Raw genomic sequence first — 26,204 nt, 5'->3', positions numbered from 1 at the left:
GCGCTTCATTTAGTAAGGGGCGAAAATATCATAAAGAAATTAACATTTTCCCGCTCCTTTGGGGAAAATGGCTGAGAGGAGAGGAAAGCTCATTATCGCATTACCTGAGGGAAATCCACAAAAGGATCATTAACTACAATTTACTGCCGCTTTTGTGGCATAGAAAGTTGCTCTTGGCGCAACAACATCTGTCTTGGGGAAACTCTTAAATCTCAACCGGTATATAAATTGAGATATACTAGATAAATTTGGACTATAATTTTAGCGCAATGCCTGGCTGTAAATTGTAAGTAAATTGTTAAATTCACCTAGCAGATTTTTCCATTAGAAAATACGATGAATGGAACTTTTTTAGAGAAGTGTCAAGTGCAGCACCACAATTTGATTGCAGTAACCATAAAAATATATAACCTTTTTATCTCGTTTGGTTTTAGTTCCTCTTTATAAACCCACTTGCATTTCAGCAACTGCGTTTGATATTCCATAAAAAAGATGCCACTAAAAGCTTTTGATTTTATCAGTTGAGTGACATCCACTTTATTGAAAATGCTTCAAAAATACACACAAAAAATCATAAAGTTGCTGTCGTCAAAAAACGAGGACATCCGCTTCTCTTGTGTTTACTATCAATATCATTATAACTAGTTTAAATCGAAAACGAAAGAGGAAATTAAGTTTTACAAGTTTTCTGCACCACAGCAAAAATTGTCTTTGAAGGACGATTTCAAAAGACCAAATAAATATTAAATGAAACTAATTTGAATTATGTTTAAGTAAATTTAAATTTCTATTTGTTTCTAAAATGCATGAAAAATATTTTTAATTTTCCTTTTCTATAGTAATTTTTAGAAATATTAATTAATAGTTGTTTGGAAACTATATGTATTTAAATAAAAATATTAATACATTTCAATAAATACTATTTATATGTATCTATCTATTAACAAATTTTAGCCAATTTTATGGCTTCTTGACTACTAGCAATCTTTTACACAGACCATGAGTTAAACCCTCTTATAAAAGGTAGCTTTATGAAAAACATCTTAAATTTATAGATAATATTTCGACCACAATTGTGTTAAGTATTGCATACCGCCTCATGTGGTCACCTGTTTTGAACGTGGGATGCCAATGTTGTGGCAAGAGATATTTATTTCGAGGGTTTGAGTTTGGCTTGGGCTTTTTGACTTCAGTTCGGGCTTGGTGGGGCAAATCAACCCACGCGCACAGATTGCGAATATCTGCGTATCTCTCAGATAGACGAGCTCCACTCACGGCCGGCGAACAAACCAACAAACTATCAATAGCATCGGCAACAAGAAGTTGGCTTTGTCTTTAGCTGATTTCCCTCTGTAGGCGGCTGTGCTTCCAGTTGGCTTCTTGGCTTGATTAAATATTGCCAACGACAACGGCAGAGGCCGAATCTCGAGTGGGAAAGATGGGAAAGAGCGTCGTCGCGACTTCATCGTCGTCATCGTCTGATGCCGCCTTTTTAGCTCGAATCTTCAATCTCCGGATCGCCCATTCTCCCTGGTTTTTAGTTTTTAGTCCCCCCCCGTAAGCCCCTTCTTTATGAAAAACCCCTTTGTAGCCCCCTGACAACCCACAATTTGCAGTGCGTCGTCAACGTCTGAAGTATCTTGAACAAAAAGCAAAGAAGATGTCATGGCACAGTACAAAGAGTACGCGGAAGTGAGGCAACAAAAAAAAGAAACCAGAAAAATACCAAAAAAAATATAAAAAAATGAATTGAGCCCCGCCCCTGCCTTTTTGCAAGCAGCTTCAATTGAGTGATGCTAAAGATCGCAATTATTTGTACATCGTCTGACTCTCGGGGACCCTGAAAAAAGTTTAACGCTGTTTACAAGAGGTTCAGGGATTTCGGTGGCCAGGGCAACATTTAATTTAGCAAGTGAATTCAAATCAAAATAATTGATTTCATCACTAAAGATTCATTAAAAAGCTAAAGTATCCGACTGAGAATAGAAACATCTAAATATATATTCTTTCATAAATTATATAGTATTTTTAATCAAGCATCTTTCATAACATTCAATATCCAATTAATTTCAAAGCTCTTAAAGTTCCATAACAACATTGATGTACACAACTCTTTGGTAACCTGTCAATCAAAATTGTGAACCATTATTAAAATCAATTTAAGCTGAACAAATCCCCTTCGTTCTCCTATCAAATTCTTAAACAATTTTAATGACCAGCTACTGTTACAATTTCGATGCACAACGAAAATCCCATTATTTTACTGGAAATTACGCAATTGCCCAGCTATTGAGATACCGACGAGGAGTTTTGTAATCGGTGATTGGGGATGTAAGAGTGGCATTTGGAATGGGAATGGGCACTCCAAAATGGGTTACGAATTGGTTATTGCAGGGGGCAAAACAAAAATTAAAGACTTTGATAAGGCAGGTGCCCTTCCTTTTGCTCTTGGGAAAGCAAAATAAAGAAAGAAAACGAAAGTTCAAATTGGCCCAAGGCTGATAACAGACCGGGTAAAAAAAAGAGGAAATGGGGAGTTGATTCTGTCTTCTACTTATAGAATGCAATTTGTTGTTGTTGACTTTTCAGTTTGCCCGCGGTTAAAATCTAGATTTGACTTCAGTTTGCTTTTCAAAATCTATTTGAATGTTTGTCCAGCGCAAACACAGTGGGAAAATAAGAAAACATTTCGGTTAAGATATTCATGACAAAATTATCATTCGAAAAGAAAAAAATTTTTTTTTAAATTCTCTGTACACACAGAAAGAAACATAATCAATTGAATATCTTTTAATGATACATTTAATAAAAACGTTCAAAAATTTCAATTTAAACTTGAAAACAGTAAAGATATGTTCAAATTTAAAAGCCAGCGGTGGGTGTCGAACTCGGGTTTTTGTTAAAAGAAGCTGATATTCTAAAATGTTGTGATCTATTATAACAATCTAATTAGATGACTTTTTGTCACGATCATTTAGATCTGATTTAGTTTTTTGTTTGGTGTAGATAAAATAGTAATAGTAATTTTGTCACGATCATTTAGATTTGATTTAGTTTTTTGTTCGGTGTAGATAAAATAGTAATCGTGGGGAAAGGGAGGAAACCACGGCTTCGGGAAGCAGACAAACAAATTACAAAGAAATTGCCATCGTAGCTTGTTGTTTTTGGGGACATCATCGATTGTCCGTCGATATCTGAGGCGCCTTCCTCCCCTCACGACTGCCCCCCATCCCCCTTCCACATCGAAGAACTTTCCTAACAAAATGTTTTCCCCTTATCGCTTTCAGGTGGCAACTTTGATTGGGTGGAATGATGTCGGCATGTTGGGGGGTCAGTTGTTGTAAGAGTCTTAAATGTTCCGTCGTGTTTTGTCACATCTATCTGACCAAAACTCAGAACCCCTCCCCCGGCGGTTTGTTTGTGTTTTGCGCAGTGCAAGACAACTGATAACGAAAAGCCGGCATATTTGTTGCACATGTGGAATTTTGGATGGGGGAAATACGTTTACAGGGGAAGTTGACTTCAAATCGGAGGGTGAGAATCGTCATTAAGTCAACCGCTCTGGGCACTTTGAACTCTGTATATAATCTCTATACCAGACATTAATTGCCTAGGGTAGGTTGTATTGTATCTTTTAAACTGTACAATCAAGTTATTATTAGCTTTGCCCTAGGCGTCGTTTAATATTTATATGGGCATTCAGAAAATTATATTTTTGTTATGTACAGATATGTATAAGCATTTTCCCATTAAAAAATAAATCAATTTATATTTTGATAAGTTAAATGTAGCTATTTTTTCAATACAATATCAAGCCGATAAGATTCAAAACAGGACATCAATTTTAAACATGATTTACTTTATCAATATTCGCGGAGCACCACTATCAATTGATTAAAGCATAGTTAATCTATTTAAATTTTTTTTTATTTCGATCGTTTGTACAAGACCATTTGTATATTTAAAGAAAACAGTGTTATACCTTGAATATTGGCTATTTCTTGCCGTAAAACATTAATCCCTAGCTTTATTTGCCTTGAAAATATTTTACAGAGCGTAAACCCCGGGTTCTTTTTAGCAATTCTACTCAAGTAATCTCCCCTAAAAAAAAAAAGCATAAAGAATTCTTTTATCTTCATTATTGAGTGCAGTTTTTGTGTTGGTAGCGAAACAATTTTTCATTTTATAATCTTTTTTTTTCGTCGTTTTTGCAATTTTGCATTACTTACATGTTGCTGCTTTCTGTGTCGTGTTTCTCTATGCAAATTTCAGAGGGGAGAAGAGACTCTGTCTCTGTCTCTCCCTGGTTCTTCCGTCTCTTTCGCTCCTCTGGATGCGATGACAAGTTCGTTGACTGTTGAAAGAGTTTCTACTCGTATTGTTTAAAATGCAACTTCTTGCACTATTTTCCAAAGCTTCGATGGCATTTTTACAGTTTGCACTTTTCGTTATTTGTTCATTCAATTGAAATGGATGAAACTAAGAATATTTAAGAATTAATTACTATGTTTTCTGCTGAAGAATCGTTTATCCAGTCATTCTCTCAATTCATTCGAGTGGTTGTCATGACAATAAAACCGAAAAAAAAAAACCCCATTGCTGACCATCGCTCTTGATATGTAAATAAAATGGAAAATTCACTCAGGCGTACAATGCACGTTAATGAAACTCCACACTCCAAAAAAGGGGAACAAAAAGTGTTGGAAAAACCTGAACAATTTTCAAGATGAAAAACTAAACGAGCGAAAATGGCAGTGCTGACCAAACAAGGGAAAATAGCTTACATTTAAAGCTACATTAAATGTATGAATGTTTATGGGTTTTAAAAAAATATAGCAACATGTTAAGACCATTTATGTTTATACGATTTATATAGATGTAAAAAAAATTGAAAGTCCCATAAAGCAAAGACTCCTAAAATATGCAAATATAAACAAATATAGAAACAACTTACAAAATGATGTTCAAAGCAGTATAAAAGAAAACTCTACGTTGATTTTCCCTGCGGCTTTTTGCGCCCAACTGCAATCTGCATTTTGTTTAGGTTTCGATGAGTGCTTTTCAACATTTACAGTTAATAAACGTTAACCGCAAGTGGCCTAGTCTTGGGCCATTAAACATTAAACACATATTGGAATGCGGCTGAGGAGAATCGCATCTTAAGGGGCCCCAGCACATGCTAGCAATTCTTCTGCCCATTCTTCGCCACAGACCTTCGTTCTTCCCCTTTTTGAAAAACTCAAGTGTCGTCACATTTGTTGTTAAATTGATTTGCCGATCGTCTCGAATGACATTAATGATGGAAAAACCGAAAAGGATTGAGGAAAAGCGAGCGGAGAAACCAAACTTAAGTGCAGCCAGAGGAAATTATGATTTCCACAAGCTATTTTCGGACTACAACCCGAATATGAATATGAAGAGTGGATCTGGTATTTTTAGTTTACACCAAATATTCAAGAAAACTTTGGAGTTAACGAGAAAAACGGATGAAAGTTCTAAGCATCTTAAGTAAATATAAACAGGTGACTACTACTGCCTAGGGAACAGATGTATTTAGCTAGCTACAAATTTGTATAGCGTGTTTAGGATCATCTAACTTTTTTTTTAATATTTATGTACATTTCTTTAAAGAAAAAGTCTTTCTTTAAATCATCAAGCAAAACTTTATAAAGATATTGTATCATATGCCATATTTCTAATGATATTAATAGGTTTTCGGATCCTAGAACGTTTATTGATGGCCTAAACTTTTTAGTAATAGTAAAAACTCGTATAGCATATAAAGTTTTTAAAGTGGTTAGCCAAGATTTTACAAATTGACGCCAAGCCAATCCCCAAAAGTCATAAGTATAGATTGTAATATCCCCCACTTTTTTGGCTAATTCAAAAGACCGTATTAGGCAATCCACAACTCTTGGGGGTATTTTATGCTGTTTTTCTTTTTAAATGTGATAATCGCGATAATTCCAAAGAATCTGGGACTGAGTCAGAAAGAGATGGAGACACTGGTGGCGAAAGAGAGGGCAACATGAGTCACCCACGAAGATCAATGTGCGACATAGATTTCGATAAAACTGCAGGCCTTGCAAAATCAAAATCACAACCCAATGAAAACTCGTTCCAAACTCTACAAACATTTTTAGCTCAATTTGCATTTATGGCAAAAATAAAAAAAAAACGAAAACAAAAAACACATACACACACACACACACACACATACGGAAACAGAAACAAAAACAAACAAAACGGCCTGTAAAAGTAGAAGTAAGAAGAAGAAACAGTGGCAGCAACATTTTTGTTTTCGGTTTTCCTTTTTGTTTTTCCTGTTCTTTGTTATTCTTTGATTATTTGTATTTGCATTGCGAAGAATTAAAATAAATAAATGAGACACAAACACAAACGCAAATACAAATACGCACAATACAAGTACACACACCCACACAAACAAAAAGAACGGTAAAGCATAAAATAATTGCAAGTGTTTGTTTTCGGCTTCCTTTTTTTTTTCGCTTTTATACATATGACACTCGAATGTTGGTTAATTACACGCACACACAACAAAAATGCCGCGCACTTACAAAACAAAAAATCGCAATTCGAAATTATTCGCGTGTGAATTTGACAAACATTGTCGGCGTTTTTAAGCTTTTTTTGAGCAACCGCGATGGCGAACCGTTAGCGTCGAGCATTCCAATCAGAATGAACAACAACAGTAGTTGGCCGATGGGAGAGCGAGCGAACGAAAAGCCGAAGCGCAGCCGAAGAGCGCGAGACACGAAGAGAGCGAAAGAGAGCGGGCTTTTGGCGGCTTGTGTGTGTGTGTGGGTGTGCGTTTGTGTGGAACGAGTTTGCTCATTGCAGTTCCATTCATTCAACAATTCATTATCACCGCTGGATTCCCGAACAAAACATTGATGATAAATTAATCAGCATATCAACAATAATTTTTAGACGTTTTTTGTATCAGTTAATTATTATAATTATTTATAGAGACAAAACGAGAGCGATGTGTGAGAGTGATGAATAGAGTTGATGAAGTGCAGTGGATGCTGCCCACACATGCAAACACGTTCGCTCACGCACACCAATACAAAGGCCGCCGGGTAAATTGCGCAAATCGCATGTGTTTTTTCTTCTTCTTTAACCACCGTTTTGTTGTTGCCGCCGCGATCGAAATCACGAAAAACCGCCATAAAAGCGTTTGCATTGTTTTTGGTCAACTGCATTGCAGACCGCACCGCGTCATCCACACAGCCACAGAAATTAACAACATCCAGTGATGCACAGTTAAAAAAAAGGAGGAGATCATTTACACTTGCAGCCTAAATTTGCGTGAGAACTAATTAAAAATATAATATTATCAAAAGGAGTATTTTTATGGAAACCGCAATACAAATCAGACGCCTAACAAACCACCAATTTATGGATATACAACTGTAAGTAATCTTTTTAGATATATAAAAAAGCCTATATAATCCTGCATTCCTTCAAATATTTATGCACACATTCATTAAAAAAAGTAACGGGCCCACCGTTGGAATTTCTATACATACATACATACATGTAAGTGTATAGTGGCTTACATACATACGTACAAAATGTAAAATGCGTGTAATTATTATCAAAAGTCTTTTGCAACCAAATTCAGTTGGAACTGAACAGTGAAAATTACAACTGTTATTTAAAAATAATTTCGGGTGACTTGCATTTTTCTCTCTGTGCACCACATCAAATACTGAAATGAACGCAGGCGACTATTTAAAGACGCCATGGCGAACTCATCTAGCGAATCGAGAGGCGAGAAGGCCAAAAACCGAAGGCGGTTGCGTGCGGGGGCGTGGCAGTGGGCGGATGAGGGAATCTGGGCGAGGTCGCAAATGCTGCAACTTCAGCATTTTCCTTCCCTTGTTTTAAAATACAGTGTATGGGAAACTAAAGCGGTTTAAGTGTTTTTATTACTTCTTAAATGTGAGTTGTAACAAAACGCTCTAAAAAATTCGTTTTTAAATATTCGATATCTATAAAACTATTACTTGGCAAAATTATTAGTGTACCTTCTTGAAGTACCATTTGTTGGCTGTACTTAAAAAAAATCACCAAAGTGTATATTCACTGTTCAATTACATAGTACTCTCCACCAAAAGAAATTTGCATATAAAATATATTTTGTAGTATAATAGTGTATTTTGGGCTAAAACTTCATATAAAATGTTTCTAAGCTTTTTTTGCCCACTGTAAAATCAACGGAGTGAGAAAGAGAGCGATCATTTTGTCCGCTCGATTTCCAAGGAAGTGGAACGTATGTATGTATGTGATGTGAAAAACGCACACGCACACAACTTGAACGTGGGAGAGCCCTTCGTTCAAATCAAATCGTCAAAAACTGCGCCAAAGTTTTTTCTTATTGCTGTTGTTGTCTATGTTTCCCTCTTTTTTCTTCTGTTGTGTTATTCGCTTTGTTTTCATTGTTGTTTGGCCTGTTCTTTTACATTCTTTTACATTTTGAATGGCCTCGACCGATCGAGCAAGTTGCACGGGAATAAGAAGAAGAAGAGTGTGAAGGAGAAGGAGAATGAAGAGAGGAGGTGGGAGTGGGAGTAAGAGAGAGAGATCGACCAGCTGTTGCGACCGAAGCTTTTGTTTTTGTTATCCCAATTGAAGCAGAAACCGGCTCCAAAAAGAGCAAAAGAGAGAGAGGGATACTCCAATTCCAGAAGGAATGCTGCTTTTACTTTACATCCCATTTCCATTTTCATTTCCATTTGACCAAGTTGACAAATTGGCTTTGACATTCCAGAATGCGAGAGAGATGGAAAGAGAGAGGGAGGGAGACGAGAGCAAGCCAGATAAATCAAAATTAATGCCATACAATTATTAATTAATGTAATGAATGTGCTATTTGCTTAGACAGATGTTGCCAACAGCCAAAAAAGGAGGATTGGGCATAAAGAGGGTCGCACAATGGGCCCTACTTAAATTATGATTTCTTGACCATTTCGCCTTAATTACACATGCAAAGCCAGGCCCCACTGGGTGTGCGAGCGAGACAGTCTGTGGCACTGCAGTGGTGCAAGCGGGACAGCATGTGGCTTAAATTGCAGTTACCGTTACAGTTACAGGGCCTAGGAGCAAGGTACAGTGGGCACTCGGCAACCGAAACCCAATAGTCCCAGAAATATTTTTTATATTTTATAAATTATTTTTTAGCAAATTCAAGATTATAAATATTTATTCCTTCGATTTTCACAACGACATTTTTCAAACATTTGTTTAAAAGTAAATTTGTTTTTGTTTAAATTTTGTAAATTAACTTTTTCTGTTATGTATCCATGTTAATTCATTCTCTTTATATACAACGTTTTATAGCCATTAAGTAGGTTAATCGACGTTAATTAAATTTATATGTTATACTAAAAATATTTTTTTTTTTTAAGTAATCCTTCAGAAATTTTAGATGATTTTGAAATCACTTACAAAGGTCATAGACAGTGAAAAAACGGGGTTTTTGGGAATAGGAACTTCATTCCTCCGGATACAAAATTTATTATATATTTGTAGAGTTTTTTTTTTACATACATAAGTGCTCTAAAAACACCAGGTACTTCTTTGGTGTCCCACTATGTATATTTGTTTCAAATATATTTTTTACATATTCCCAAAAACATACTAATTTCAAATACATACATTTACAAACCAGTCTCCCTTTTCGAGCCACCACTATAGACGGTTGCTGTTGCCCCAAAACGCCGAGCATTAACAACATAAATTGAAAAACTATTGTCAACCCCACCGGTTGCCGCGACCCAAGGCGGGCATTATCACATGGGATAAATATTTATATGGAAATGTAATGACTGCCGCCCCGCCCCACCCCCCTGCAAACACCCCCTTCCCACCCCCTCATTTCCACAAAATGGCTCGGCCTTCGTCGCGCAATTAATGTCACCACATCCTTTGGGCCTTATTAATGTCCTTGGACGCCCGCTTCGAATGTGTGCGTGTTCTGCTCGGGGGGCGGGGACTTTAGGGGTTGGCCATTAATGCCATCCCCTCACCCCCGCCCATGTGGCCGGTGAAAACAATTAATTTGCCTATAATGCAATTTATATCGGTTTGCTTTCCGTTCTCAGATTGCTCTACACTGGGGAAAATGCTTCAATTTTTGTTAAATTAATTTAAAAATTTATTTTATCTTTGAGCAGCTTTTGGGAAAATCTCTGCGTTTTCTAATACTTTAAAAATTCTGTTGATTTAAAATGTTAGGAAAACATAAAGTGAATAAAAAGTAATAGGCTCTAATCTTTATTTTAAAATTCAAAAAATGATTGAAACAGTACTTTTTTTACTGTAGAACAAATTGATATAATAATATAAATTGGTTGCATTTAATAAAAATTATTGTACACAGAGAAAACTATCCAAGAACGTTGTTCTTGAATTGAGAACATTCGTTCTTAAAAACCGCGTAAGTACATTTTGGTATCAATATAAGAACAAAATGTTGAGAAGAGAAAAGTTAAATTGATTTTATTTAACAACTTTTTGATAAGTATACACTAAGGACTGAACTAATAGTTTATTTGTACATACAATGTACTTAAGTACCGCCAATTCAACTTGATTCGAGCAAAATAAAAACATTTTCAACTTAAAAATGTCGTTCTATTCTTAAGAACATTTTCAACTCAGATTAGAACGTCAGAATTTTCTCTGTGTAGGCCCAGAATTTTGCAATGTCACTAAATTTTATTATTATTAAAATTATACCTAAACATTTTGCTCTGTGTAGGCCACTATCCATCTCTTATTATCCCTTGTTGCCATCCTGTTCTCCAGCAAACTTCATTCTTTAGACTCTGGCCACATAATGTGCATATTTTTGGGTACTCTGCGTTTTTGGTTTTCAGGCCAAATGATTAATTATTTAAAACAACAACGACCACGATGTTGAGAACAATTCGCGATGCCCACAGAGAAATTCTAATGGCCCTAAAATGGTCACAATGGGTGAAAAAGATGGTACGAAATGGGCGAGACTTTGTAGCCGGTTGTGGTTTCGAAATTTTGAGATTCCAAAGAGCAAGATTTTACATTTTCAAATTTGCCCAAATATATCAAAGTGTTTTGTAAAAGGCACTTGATTTACTGGTTTTTAATGAGATGTTTAAGAAATCTCTTGAAAATGTGCCTAAAAGTATGCCACAATATATTTAAAAGGCAAATATTGGGTGGACATTCAATTTTCACAGCATACTTTTACACATCATGTTAACTGACTTAAAACCTCTATAGTTTCTACAGTTTCCTTCTAGAAACCATTTATTATACTCTGTAATTGACAAACCAGATAAGATTTCAATGATATGAAATCAAATTAAGTGCGGATGCAGCTGTCTGGGCAAAGTTCACATCTGCACTTGCTTTTTCTGACATAATTGGGCAGTTCTCCGGTGATGACAAGGGCCACCAAAGTCGGAAAAGCGGGGAAAAGCCCGCATGGAGATGCCAGACACAGAGGAGACCACCTCGCCCTGAGAAACATATTGTAAACAAACTGTCACATCGGGAAATGTTTGGAAAGCGGCGAGGGAGGGGGTTGGGGCACAATTGTAAGATATATGTGTTTGCGGGGGCGGAGAAAATGTTGTGGAAAATCTCGAAGCAAATCCAGAAATCCGACTGCAGTTGTCGTGCAAGATGATGTGTGCAACATGGTGTGTTTCGAAACTGCAAGACATTTGCCAAGCGGGTTTTGGGGGAAAGGCTTTGGGGAATTTGGATGCCATAAAGGATAAGGCATGGAAATTACTATCTCGCCTTTTTGCACACTTCTTATACTTTAAAGCACCTTTATAGTTATAAAGTTAAGTCGAATATTTCCTTATTTAATTACCTCAAAATATCCAAGATAAAATAACATAATCGGTATCGGTATCTTAGTTTTACTTACATGATGATGCTTTTAAAAAAGGTCTAAACTTTACTTATAAGCAACCGTAGAACTTTCATAATACGAAATATGGAAAACTCACCTGGAAGAAAAACAGAAAAAGAGAAGGACACTAGTTAAATATTCCTGGTTGGGATTATTGCATTTTTAAAGAACCTTGTAAGATCAAATAAAATATAAAAAAAATGTGGAAAAATTCGGAAATTAATTAAAAACTTGCTGCTGTTTTTTGTAATAACATTTTTCTTTGAGGCTCCCAGAGGCCATTGATGGGTTCAAGCTATTGAAGGGACCCCAGTTTCCCCGAACGCCAAACATTCCATTTTAAAAACCTCGAAAATGGCAGCAACTTGAAAATATTTTTACGACTTTCAAGGCGAAAAAAGTGCGGAATAGTAAAAAAAAAAGTGTGCCGAAGGAATGGCCAGGACAACTGTAGTCTAGTAATTAAATAATGCCCTTGCTGATGCCCTGCCCTTTTGGCCCCTTTTGCCGCCCACTTTACGACAAGAAAAACACAAACAAAAAGTATCTCAACAGCATTCAAAGTTGAAGGAGCCGAGGTCCTGCGATGAACAGGAGTTATATCCGTGTTTACTGGCTACTGACCCCCAGGAGAGGTAAGGGGGAGGGAGAAGTTCCGGGGGTCAGGGATCAGGGGTCAGGAATCCGGGTATCCGGGGATAGCAAAGCACACAAACACACGCATCGAACTATTGCTCCCCTAGGATAAATTAATAAATTTTCTAGCGAAAGTTACCACAACAACAAGGGGAGCAAATGAAATATTACATAAAAGTACTTCATTTATTTTTAGCGAATTCTTTTCTAATTTGAATGGGTTTCTTTTAATTTAACTGTTTGCTTCACATGTGATAATATTCGTTTAAGGTTCATAGCAGATATTATGTTTTCATTATAAATTCTGCATATACCAAAAATCGTAGAAACAATTGTTGATGATTTTTTTTTATAATTTTGTCATTTTAAACGGGGTTTCCAACCTTTTATTTTATTAACTAATGAAATTGCCTGCCCAAATCAAATAAAAATAATAGAAAATTTCAGCATTTGGTGGCCCATCAACGTTGACGTTAAAAATGCCAGTATAAATAACTATGAGTATGATGAAGTTGAAGTTGACTTTGCCAATGATGAAGACAAAATTGTATGGCATCTGGCCATTTGCAACATTGTGAAATTTATGTGAACGAGTATGCATGTACATTAGTGTACATACATGTATGCCATTTATGGCCAAATGCATTTTAGCAGATTGCAAAATGGCAAATAAAAGCGGACAGAAAAAACTGCAACTTTCTCTCTTCATTTGGCAGAATTTGCAGATGTCAGGGATGGATGGCGTTCAAGAGGATGTATCTCACAAATAAACTATCGCGAATTCATTGCTCATCGCAAAAAAAACCTCCTAACGAGGTATGAAAGTAGTGACGATCATTAGTATATTACGCTTTATCTTATATTTTATTATACCTTACCCTATACGTTTTTAGACGCGTTTTATGACGCCCACTTTCGAGTTATGTTATGCATGTTAGGCGTTAGGGTATAAGGATTTGATATCGTACGGATTTTATAACGCTTTATCATACGAAAACATAGCGTCTACCATATACCATCCTATCCTAAGGCTTAATATAATGCTACATTACGCATTATCCTTAGCGTTATAGTAAGCGTTGGGATAGGATGGTATATGCTAGGATGGTATATGCTTACGCTGTGTATTACGCGTTAGGATAGAATGGATAATATGCGTGAATATTACGTCATGATATACTGAATATCGTAGGCGTTCTATAACGAGCTATCTTAGGATAGAAGGAATGGATATGGTTCGCAATTTGATTACGTTTTATCATACGCGTTCCATTACGGAGGTATCCTCCGCGCTGTAGACAGGATGGTATGCGGTATATTACGTGATATATAACGCGTTAGTATGAAATCGATATCGTATGCGATCTATTATGATCTTAAGCGTTATTTTATGCGTCAGGATAAACTGGATACGCGTTACATTATGTTTTTTCCTTAGCGCTATATAACTCCCATCCCTTGTTTCCCAATAAACATGCATGACAAAAAACATAAGATGATGCCACTTCCTGACGCCTTCAAACTGTCGACCACCCCCCACTTTTTAGTCTTTTGAAGAACTTAAGTTCGCACCCTTTCACATGCTTCCATCCCGAAATCCCCACAACATAAAATGAAAGCAATAAAATTAGGGCCAATTCCATTTTTGGCTCTTCACACCACAAAAAAAAAGAAATACAATTTGGGAAGCAAAAAACGCTTGGCGAAAACTTTCGGAAGAGTGAGAAAATGGAAAAGTGAGCAAAAGTTTTCCCTTTTCCCTCTTTTTTTTGTACTCCAGATATGGCAAATTAGCAGGGCGCCCCCGTTTTTACCATCATTTTCGGGCTTCACTCTTCTGCGCCATTTAATCAACAAAAACACTTTTTATTGTGAAAAATTATGACATTGTTGTTGCCTTAATGTTGGCCATTTTCCGCTGGTTGTTGTTAATGTCAAAAGTGTTATTGTTATGCAGACAATTATGGCATGCGATAAAAATGCTTAGGAAAATGGTCTGCGATGAGTTCGCGTTCGAATGGAAAAGTGGGGGGCGAAATAATGAGACTTTTGCAAATGAGAAAATATGTTTATTAGGGTTACCAGTCAGTCAGTCAGTCAGTCAGGATAATGCGGTATAATTGGGTGGTGGGTGGTGGAAAACTGGGGAAAACTCAAGAGGCAGCTGCGATCGTTCTGGTCATCAAAAGTGTTTATTCATTGTGGCCCCGAAAACAGCTGCAAACTGTAAGTAAACAATGTTAACTCGAGGAGAGATAGTGAGATCACTAGAGACAAATCAGGGATGTCCAATGTATGGCATCCATCAAATATCTGACTTTAATTACCCATGACAAATGTGAAAAGTTGTGGCTACTCTTTGATGATCGTTTTGGAAAAACGATTTTAATTTTACCCAGCACTCTTTTGGTGGCAAGTAAGTTATGGCCATACTTCAAATTAAACTCAGTTTGTATGCAAACCGCGAACGTTAAGAAAGCAATTTCGAAAATCATAAATTTAATCGTCATTATACAAATTAATTGGTTTTAATGCATATAAGGCTTGTATTTTCCTTAAACAGACAACATGAGATTCGATATAAACAGAGAATATTTTATAAATTAACATAAATTAAGGTAATCAAAATTCATACAATAATCATTATACAAATTAATTGGTTTTAATGCACAAGAGGCTTGTATTTTCCCTTAAAAATATAACTTGAGATTTGAAATTTATAGAGGGAGGTAGTAAAAACAAATTAAACATACAAAAATATGTAGGTAACCGAAAAATCATAAGTTAATCATCATTATACAAATTAATTGGTTATAATAGGAGTCGTACTTTGATTTAAAAAACAAGAAAGAAAGTTGTATACTGAAATTCTTAAAAATACAAAAAATGATATTCCCAATACTATAAGATAATATGTCAAAAAACACCGAAGCTATAATTTGTTTCATATTATTTTCCCACCAATTTTCCGATCGTTCCTATGTCAGCTATATGATATAGTCGTCCGATTTTGATAAAATTAAATTCAAAATTCAGGTCTAATTAAAAAATGCCTTTTCCAAGCGTAGGAGGTTATATGTTGAAAAACACCAAAGATATAATTTTTAAAAATTTTTTTTCCGATTATTTCTATGGGAGCGATAAGATATAGTTGTCCGATTCCCACTTATATACTAAAAAATTTAGGGAATGTTAAACTCAAAACCCTGGTTCAAAAATTCCTTTGTAGTTAGGTTTTCGAATATAATGATATCAATTAAGTTTGCCAAATCTGGTTATAAACGGTACAGTTGCAAATATTGGGTATATTTTTGGGTTGCGACCCCATCTATAAATCGGTTTCTATGGATGCTAGACAAAATAGCAACTTGCCAAAAGTTGGAGATTGAGTAGGAGATCGGGAGTGGAATATAGACGTGGACGGAGTGGGGGGCGCATCATTGTCAATCTTATGAGTATGGCGGTTCCCGTCCCGACGCATCGTCGTCGTCGCCTGACCCATATTTATTTTTGGCACTTTGGCATTTTTCACTTGATAGTCTTTAGGCGGTCTTTAGGCTCCGCCGAAATAGAAGTACATACTATGCTCCTTGAACACTTACCGAAATGGAAAGAACTTTTCCAGTATTTGTCTGCCCAGGCTGGTCGTTGTCATGTTTTCCCGATTTTCTTGGCGTCCGCAATGGTGGTGGTGGTGCCTCCTCTATTTCTTTCTTTTTTTTTTCAATTTTAATGCCGCAGGAAATGTGGTGCAACAAAGACAGCGGTTGGCGGTGGCATTAACAACAACTGCGCACTGGGCAATTGAAATACGCTTTAATTAAACTAATCAGAAGATATATACACCATATATAGACGAGCGATACTGAGCAGACGCCCACACACACAGGGAGTCGCTTAAAAGATCTTGTGGCTGCCTCGGAAAAAAATATACAAACTGGCGAGCGGAACAACTGGCTCGTTTATATATTTATATTATATTTTCATGGGATCGTTTCACTTGGGGCACAACATACAAAATAATGTAAAACTGAACAGAAACAAAAAGATGGAACTACGGATAAACACTTTTCAATACGATGCGATATGAAAAACGCGACGCGATTCGCCAGTCGGTCTTTGTCACGCTCTTTTTGGCTTGATTCATTGGGGATATATAGGGATATATAGGCCTGATGCCGTACTATATCTTTTGTAAATTAAGCAATTTAAAAAATACTCTGACTAACTTGGGTTTTTATCAGAAAATGGAATTGGCTAGGCATTTCTTGAGAATTTTTAAGTACACAGAGGATATGATTTGATATGATATGATATGATATGATATGATATGATATGATGTGATATGATATGATATGATATGATATGATGTGATATGATAAGATATGATATGATGATATGAATACTCGGGAAGTTCTTTTGAATTTGGTTATAGAAAACCCTTTTAAATGTATGATTGGATCTGATTCGATTATTAAAATAGTTAAGAAACACGGGAATATTAATATTTGGGATCTTTCATAAAACATTTTTTTTTATATTTTTATTATTTGTTATGGTTAAACCTATCTATTATTCACTATAAACATAATATCTGAGAATTTTTCAGTAAAGAAACCATTTATGATGCTTAGTAATGGGAATTGCTAGTTGAATCATGGGTTTTTTATTGATCTGAACAAAGGAGCCCTCTAAAATACCCCTTTTGATGGACTCTTCGCAGATTCTTCGCAGATATATCCATTTAGAGCAACCCAGAAGCCGGGATCTGTCATTTGTCAGTCGTTAGTGGTTAAAGTCTGCCGATCGTTTGGCGTGTGATTAATGAACAAACCGATTCCGCAGAATTCTGCAGTCTTAAGGCTTTTAAGACCCACAATTTAGTCTTCATATCTGCATGGCGATCGGATCTTTTCCTCGCTTGTTTTTTCCCCCCTTTTTTTTTGCCATCCCAATTTGATCTCGTACTTGGGGGCTAAGATGCCAATGACCCAGCCACAATGGCCACAAAAATTACATAAATTGCAATTTAATTTGCCTCGTTTGTTACCATTGCTGTTTATCTTTTTCTTTTCCTTTTTATTTCGTTTGTTTTGTTTCTTTTACGCTTCGTTGTGTCGTTTGTCAAAAAAAATAAAAGTGTTTTATTTTCTTTCTTTTTGTTATTATCATCATCATCATCATTATTTTTTTTTTGTTAGTCAGCTCAGTTTACCGTTAACCGTTAGCCAAGTTACAGCACACAGGGAAATCACAATCATAAGAGCGTTAAACAATCACACACGAAGAAAAGGTGACCCCGAAATGGGTAACTTTAGGCCCTATTTTGCATACAATACGAATAAATGTGGTAACAAAAGATTTTTCCTTGTTAAATTTCTGTTGGCACAATTAATTTTATTTAATTTATTCGGAAAAACATGTGTCCATATTATGTTTTTCCAGCACTTCATTTCGCAACTATCACCCCTGGCAACAAAAAAACATAAAATGTCTAGGAAAAGGGTTGCAAATATATTGATTAAAATTTAGTCATGTTAGAATGAACGATCAAATCGAGTGTAACATGGTAAATCAAGTACTTTTTATAAAGGGGTAATACAAAAAAACATAGTTTTAAATATTATATTCCAATTTCTCATTGATATAAGACTTGAAGAGGGTGATTAATTTAAAATGTTCCCTATTTATGAATACAAAATGATATCAATAGTTTTAAAGCATTCTTTAATCATTAGTCAACAGTATTATTTTATAATCTTAAATTGTTTTCTGTGTGATATTGCTTTTGCGTTGCGAAAAAAAGCATCCGATTTGGCGAAGAATTTCAAGCGAATCGCGGTGAATCACATTGGATTTGTTTTGTGGGTTGGGGTCAGGTAGGAGGATTCCCAGGGGCAATGGTCACACCTCTGTGGATCGCGATCGAGGGGCTCGAACTCGTGTACTCGCAATCGTAATCGCAATCGTAATCGAAATCGCAATCGTATACCGTGTGTGCCCCCCGAGAAGCACAAAAAACAGCAACGACGGAGAACGTGGAGATGCGGCGCGCGTTCGCATCGAAAGTTTTCTTGTGACTGACGGGTTTGAGGCTACTGTGGCATCGACTTGGGCATCGCGGCCCCAAGAGGCACTGTGGTGTCAGATCGCCCCGCAGCACACACAAGTTGCGGGCGTTATAAATAGAAGCCCCGGCGGAAGATCCACATTCGATGCGAACGAACTGTGTCTTCGAAGAGAAGGGAAAAACTCAAAAGACCAAAAACCAAACTTAAAAACCACATAGTACATGTCATATGGGTGTGTTTATCGATGGGGAAAGAACTCGGGATCATATAATTATCATAATATCGAAATATAATATCGAAAAAAATTTTTTTTAAATTATTTAATATATATATTTTAAAACCTTGGTTGAATTTTTCTTACCACTGTGCATATGCAAAAAATATAGTTAGTTTGTTACTTAAGAAAAATGAGTCTGACAAATTCTCATGAATATTAATCTTAGCTATGTTCTATATTTTTTAGTTGATCCAATTACAAACAAATGGGAGTGTGTATCGAAGGCAAAAGATCTCGGGATCATATAATTATCCTAAATATCGAAAAAATATCGTATAATGTCTAATTTTTAATATATATATTTTAAGACCTTGGTAGAATTTTTCTTACCACTGTGCATATGCAAAAAAATATAGATTTTGAAGTTTGTTACTAAAGAAAAGTGAGTCACACATACTCTCTTAAATATTAATCTAAGTTATGCTATACATTTTGTAGATGATTCAATTACAAACAAATGGGAGTGTGTATCGAAGGAAAACGTTTATATTATTAAAATCAAAAATACAATAGATAAGTATTCAAAAAAATTAGGATGCATTAGTATTAATTACCCCAAAAATTGTAATATTTTGGACACATTTATTTTGGCTTCCAATTTTTGCTTCTAATGATCCACTGTGCTTATGCAAATACTACACAATTGTGAGATTTTAACAGAAATCAAATGAGTCAGACTTAATATCAGTTTTGATATTTCGTTTTAAAGACGGCACATACAAATTTACAAATAGATTTCAAATTTTTTTATATATGAAATATATTCTTGCACAAAATAAAAACAGTTTTTTTTAGTGAGTACATTTTTTTGATCGCCTTGGCCATCGATCGCAGCCACTGTGCGAATTTTCCAGAGAGCGGAAAGAGTTGGCCAGGAAATGAGAGTGGGCTAAGGACTCGCTCTCTCCGGTCTCAAATTACTGATTAGTGGCTCTCCCGCCGATCGGCACACTCTTTTTTTTTTTTTTTTTTATTGCTCTCCTGGAAGTTCAATCAACTTCAATTGGGCGACGGGCAATTAAATCGATAAGCGACGCAACAAACATCGGCAAATGCAAATTAATTAGACAATTTTGCTGCCGCTTCCACTTTTTCTCGCTGCCTTGGAAAAATCCAATCCAATTGAGCTAAACTATTTCAGAGCTTTCAGGCCAGCTTGACCGGCTTTTCTTGACGTCGCTAGAGATTTTCCCCTGGATTCGCGTTTTTCTTCCTCGCTGCGTCTGGTTTTTCCACTGTCCATTGGCCTTTTCCAGTTTTTCTTGCGGCAAATGCGGAAGTGTGTGAAAGAGAAAGCGCATAATCCAATAAGCGAGCGGCAGCAGAGGGTTAAGGAAAATGGCGGGAGGTGGGCGGTGGGCGGAAAAGTGGGTGGTGGGCAACAAGTAACAAGTGCAACCGCAAATTCGCAATGCAAATTGTGGCAAGTGGCAGAAAAGTTGCGGCGAGTAAAAGTTGCAGAGAAATTCATAAAAAGGGAGAGATACATATATGGAAAAAAAACAGTATCATCTTTTTTATTTATAAAAAAAAATTTTTCTAACCAAAAATATGTTTAAATTCCCATTTTTATGCAAAACAAAACTTTTAAAATTTAAATATCTTAAACTTAAAGGACAAATTCATATAATTTTTGTATTTTACAAGAAAAGTGAATCTTTTAAGTGATATTCTTTAAAAAAATTGGTTTGGTATCTCAAAGTCCCTTTGATAAATCGTAACAAATTCTACAAAGTCACATAAGTATAATTTTTTTTATTTTATAGGAAAAGCGAATCTTTTATGTGATATTCGTTAAAAAAAAATTGGTCTGGTCTAAAACCATTTTGGATTTGTAAATAAATATCTGAAGTATCTCAGGATCCTTTTAATAAATCGTAACAAATTCTACAAAGTAAAATAAGTATAATTTTTGTATTTTATAAGAAAAGCAAATCTTTCAAATGATATTCGTTAAAAAAATTGGTCTGGTCTAAAACCTTTTTAGATTTGTAAATAAATATCTGAAGTATCTCATGATCCCTTTGATAAATCGTAAAAAATTCCTCTTTTCACTTTCATATTGAGGAAAACTATCAACATTTTTTTTTTTTACCAATGAATGGCAAACATAAATTTTTCCTTTGCGCAATTGACTTTTCCCTTTTCCGGCAACTTGCGCAATCCGTGGAATCGAAAGCCGTTAATGGAAAACCTTCGAGACTTTTAGCTATTTCAATTTCAAGTGGTATACGTATATTAGTAGCGTCAACTAGCCATATAAAAGTGATAGACATATTAACCCACTAGTCCACATTGCTGCTGAATTCAGAGAGTGCCAGACAAAGTAGCAATTTTCAGCTCAGTTGCGTGCTGTTTGTTGTCTGTGTGGGTGGAAGTGGGTGGCAGTGGGTGGCAGTGGGCGGGGTGGTGGGCGGTGGGCGGGTCGGTAGTGAGGCATGCATGCCAGACACGCGAATGCGATAAAACTTAACGGCGACGCCGCAAATTTAGTGGCTACATTCGCATCTATCGTTGTACTTTTCTTACAACTTACCATCGATGTTTCGCTATCAGGATGAAAGTTTAATCTGGGGTTATTTTTCTAAACAATAAACCATTTTTTTTAAATATTTATGAAAGACTTTTCTTTAAGCTATCTGGTGGAAATATAATATGGAGTTATTATATAAACAACATAACATTTCCTAACATTTCTGACAGTAAGCATCTTTGATTCTTATCCTTGCTAAGGCATTTTAAAGTTTTATTTTTATAAGATTGTAATAATTTTAGTGGTGAATTTGTGATTATTATGATAATAATATTTTTTGAAATTTACAATTAGTTTTAGAATAACAAATATTCTTTATGTTTGTTTTTAAAAAAGAGACAAACAAACATTGGTATTATAAAGAAAAATTAAACACCAATAAAATGGTTTAGATTTTATAAATATAAAACAGATAATCCAATATATTTAATAGTTTTTTTATAATCAAAGTGGAAGTTTTGAGTAGGAAGTGAAGCTGTTTCCTTAAAATTTTCCTTTTTCCTCTCTTGTTTATTTACGATTTTCCTCCAGAGTAACCGCAAACGAACGAAAAAATGATAACAAATTGAATTGGCAGCAAAAAGGAGATGAAGGAAAAAAAAGTGCTTTATGACTTTGGCTAACTTTTGCTACGTGCATTGAAAAACCAAACTGAAAAGTGGCCGAAAGCGAGGAAGGCGGGAAACTGTTGCATGCTTTTAGGCCGGAAATTATATGGATGATGTGACCGTTAGTCAAGATGTCGGAGGGAGTGGGAATTATATTCCTCTATATATACATATATACCCATACAAAATGGTTCCCAATTGGCCTAGCATCTACAAATTCGTGTTTGATGGTATTAGAAATGGCTAAAAAGTTGTTTAAAATGCGCTGAAAATATATTAGCTTGAATTTAAATATATATTTTTTGTTTACCTTACTTTAGGTGATAGTATTTAAATTTTTATTTTATTTTAATACTTTTAATTCAATTACGTTGGTGTTATTGGATATATTTGAAGTACAATATAGAACTAAAAATTATATCCAGAGATAATATCCTAAGATAATATCTTTAGATATAGATTATATCTATAAATATACATAGCACATATAATATTTTCTGCCTTTAAATTTCCTTTTAGGGATTAGCCAGTTCAATGGAGGAGTTTCCCCTTTCTCTAATTTCTAACCCACAATATATTTCGATTCCTGCACCTGTATTTCGGGGATAAAATCCACTGCTTTTCCCCCAGTTTTTTGAAGGGGCTTGAGTGTGCATGCGTGATAAATGGCTTTTATCTTTTTAAAGCACTTCGCTGCACGGCTTTTCCAACAACAACAACGAAAATGGCAAATGTCTGCTGGAAAAATGGGAAAAAAATAATGTGCGGCAACAAAAAAAATGATCCAATGTTAGTGCCACGCCCCTTCCGCACGCAATGCTGCCCCCTTTTTGTTTGTTTTGTTGTTGTTTTCCAGCGGGCAGCATCTGGCGTCTCCTTGCCACCTCAAAAAAAAAACCCCCTTTTCCACCCATTTCCGCCCACTTTTCGCCGCGACGAGCTGTCGTCCTTTGTTGCCGCGTTATGAGCAAGTTAATTATGGTGTCTGAAATTTTCCCGACACTATTTTCTTCGGATTTTCCCAGCTCTTAAGCTACCAGTTCCATCGACTGGCTCTACCAACGATTCTATAAAGACTTTTAGTTCTCTTCGAAGTTTAAATTTATTTACATAGTTATTTTTATTTTCATAAAACTCACAAAAATAACTTTGCGTGTTATTATTATAGATATGAATTTAAAAAAATATAGATATGAATATAAAAAACAAAAAATAGGTACTGATATACGTTATGAGAAGACCGTAGTACAGTCTTCTCAAAAAGTATTCACCCAGGATTTTTAGAAATTTAAAGTCTATTGTGTTTTTTCTTTAAAATGAATAAAAATATCTACTTGTTACATTTACACATTTTTTAGTAAATTAACTAAATGAATGAAATTTTAACGGAATTTGAAAAAAAACGGCAATGACATTTCTAAAATGAAGTCTTAATATTTTTGGCGTGTATGTTTAATACAAGTAAGAAATACGATACCAAAATGTTAGACGTCCAAGAGTCTTAAGATATTTATACCCTTGCAGAGGGTATATTGATTTCAGTCAGAAGTTTGCAACGCAGTGAAGGAGACGTTTCCGACCCCATAAAGTATATATATTCTTGATCAGCATGACTAGACGAGTCGATCTAGCCATGTCCGTCTGTCCGTCTGTCCGTCTGTCCGTCTGTCCGTCTGTCCGTCTGTCCGTCTGTCCGTCTGTCCGTCTGTCCGTCCGTTTCTACGCAAACTAGTCTCTCAGTTTTAAAGCTATCGGGCTGAAACTTTCCCAAAAGTCTTATATCTTTTGCAGGTAGTATATAAGTCGGAACCAGCCGGATCGGACAACTATATCTTATAGCTCCCATAGGAATAATCGGACAAAAAAATGAAAAAAAATTATATCTTTGGTGTTTTTTAGCATATAAACTCCTAAGCTTGGAAATAACAATTTTTAAATAATTTTGAATTTTGAATTAAATTTTATCGAAATCGGATGACTATATCATATAGCTGCCATAGGAACGATCGGAAAATTTGTGGAAAAATAATATGAAAAAAATTTTAGCTTCGGTGTTTTTCAACATATAACCTCCTACGCTTGGAAGTAACATTTTTTAATTAGTTCTGAATTTCGAATTAAATTTTATCAAAATCGGACGACTATGTCATATAGCTGCCATAGGAACGATCGCAAAATTGGTAGGAAAATAATATGAAACAAATTATAGCTTCGGTGTTTTTTAACATATAACCTCCTACGCTTGGAAATAACATTTTTTAATTAGTTCTGAGTTTCGAATTTAATTTTATCAAAATCGGACGACTATATCATATAGCTGCCATAGGAACGATCGCAAAATTGGTAGGAAAATAATATGAAACAAATTATAGCTTCGGTGTTTTTTGACATATTATCTTATACTATTGGGAATATCATTTTTTGTGTTTTTAAATTTAATAATTATAGCTGCAAGGGTATATAAGCTTCGGCTTGCCGAAGCTAACTTCCTTTCTTGTTTTTATTCACTTCTTTATTTTATTTATTAACTTTTATTCAGGCTTAGACGTTTCTTATGAAGAATTGCTGGAAGTCTTCATGTACAACCATATCATTAATATATTCAAAACGGTTAACAAGCTTTTTTGGGGACATACTCGTACTTCTTGTGTAAGAACACCTGGGAATGTTCTTCGAATAATTTAAAATAAATTTAGCTTAAATTGCAAAGACGGAACCTGGTCAGACCCAACCATTTAAATCGATTCACAGCAGGTGTAGCTTATGTGGCTGGCAAACTAAAATCCCTCGACCTTTCCTTTTCCACACCAAGGACTCCAGGAATCATGAGTCACAAGTTCGGAAGCTGTGGTAAACTTTTCTCCATTTCGTCCGCTTATGAAAGGACCAAAAAGCCGAACTACTGCTAGTTTTTCGCCCCCTTTCATCATTAATATTTAAGCATCGTCGATTCAATCGATCCACATAAAATGAGCAAAATGGCAAAAGTTGTTGGGCCAAGAAAAAAATATTTAAGTGTGAGGCTGATGGACAGAGAGTCACGGCCAAGGAGACGGGCATCAAGTCAAATTGAAGTTGAATTTCTCTTCCGCTTGCGTTTAATTAGCGAAAAGTAATTACTTAATTAGTTTGTGCCTGTGTTTTTTTGTTTTTGTTGGCTAGACCATGTCGCATGCCCCATTAAAGCAGCTTAACTTTGATGGTCCGAAAACGTATTTAAGGTTGATTAGTTTTACGGCCAAAGATCCATGGCTCCAATCTTATCTCGAATATGTGTAGAACCGGAGTGGGATGGAAAATACTGTCCACCGCAGGCAAATCAAAAGCCCATCAATGACTGGTCAGCAATTTAATTGACTAGTCGCCCCTGGCAAACCACCGATTTCACTTCGATTTACTCCCCCCATTCACAATTTACCATTCAACATTCGATTGCCACCCCCACAGAAAAATATAAAACATTATGGGCGAATAAAAATGTTGTGTTGCCTACTTTCAGGCCATGTTTTTTATGCCCCTTGTGGCGCGATTCAAACACAGATACAGAAACATGTACTAATGCAGATACAGATACAGATACGGATACTTGCAACGGAGACTACGGTTTGAAAAATAAACAAAGCATGAAGTTTGAGATCCGAAGTCTGAAATACCCTTGTAAATGGAATTGTTTTGGAATCCATATTGGGAATTCTTATACTCGTATATGTTTTATAAGAGCGGGGAAAATATTAAAGTTACTTTATCGGATATATCTTTAAAATATTTATATATTTTTATTTATAATATTTTTTATTTTTAAATGTACACTTTTAAATCTGTATTGATAAGAAAATTTATATCTTTCTTAAAACTTTCAATTTTATTCTATACATATTTAATATTTTAGTCAAAAGGGATAAAAGGAAAGTGCAGTACATTTTTTATAAAATACTTTGGTCAGGATTAGAAATAATAATACTACCTGTGTTAGGGACGCAATGCCTTCAATAAATATTTCAATAAAATAAATTGTTAATTAATTTAACATAAATAAATAATAAATATTTTTGAAGCTCAAGTAATAGTTTTGTTACAAAAATGTAGTAAAGTTTTTAGAAAAATATGTTTGAGTAAGTATTACAGATTATTATGGCACCCAATA

General features: G+C 35.3%; 1 protein-coding gene across 5 annotated transcripts in view; it reads right to left on the bottom strand.

The window, feature by feature from the left end:
* LOC119556234 (protein sprint) overlaps positions 1 to 26,204 on the bottom strand; it is a 114,922-nt gene that overhangs the window by 54,735 nt on the left and 33,983 nt on the right. The window contains exons 1-2 of one of the 5 annotated variants that reach the window (XM_037868264.1): positions 18,482 to 18,636; positions 16,174 to 16,367 (exon numbers count right to left, since the gene is read on the bottom strand). The exons of 2 other annotated variants lie outside the window; for them this stretch is intronic. In XM_037868264.1, the coding sequence (XP_037724192.1) occupies positions 16,174 to 16,226 (53 nt within the window). In that variant the 5' untranslated portion in view covers positions 16,227 to 16,367; positions 18,482 to 18,636. Of the gene's footprint in view, positions 1 to 4,229; positions 4,480 to 6,578; positions 6,692 to 16,173; positions 16,368 to 18,481; positions 18,637 to 26,204 lie in introns of those variants that run through there. 2 more of the 5 variants (XM_037868267.1, XM_037868265.1) reach the window with 2 other exon arrangements.

The sequence above is a fragment of the Drosophila subpulchrella genome, chromosome X (genome assembly GCF_014743375.2).
Source record: "Drosophila subpulchrella strain 33 F10 #4 breed RU33 chromosome X, RU_Dsub_v1.1 Primary Assembly, whole genome shotgun sequence".
Classification (NCBI taxonomy): Eukaryota; Metazoa; Arthropoda; class Insecta; order Diptera; family Drosophilidae; genus Drosophila; species Drosophila subpulchrella.
This window is presented reverse-complemented; position numbering and strand designations above follow the sequence as displayed.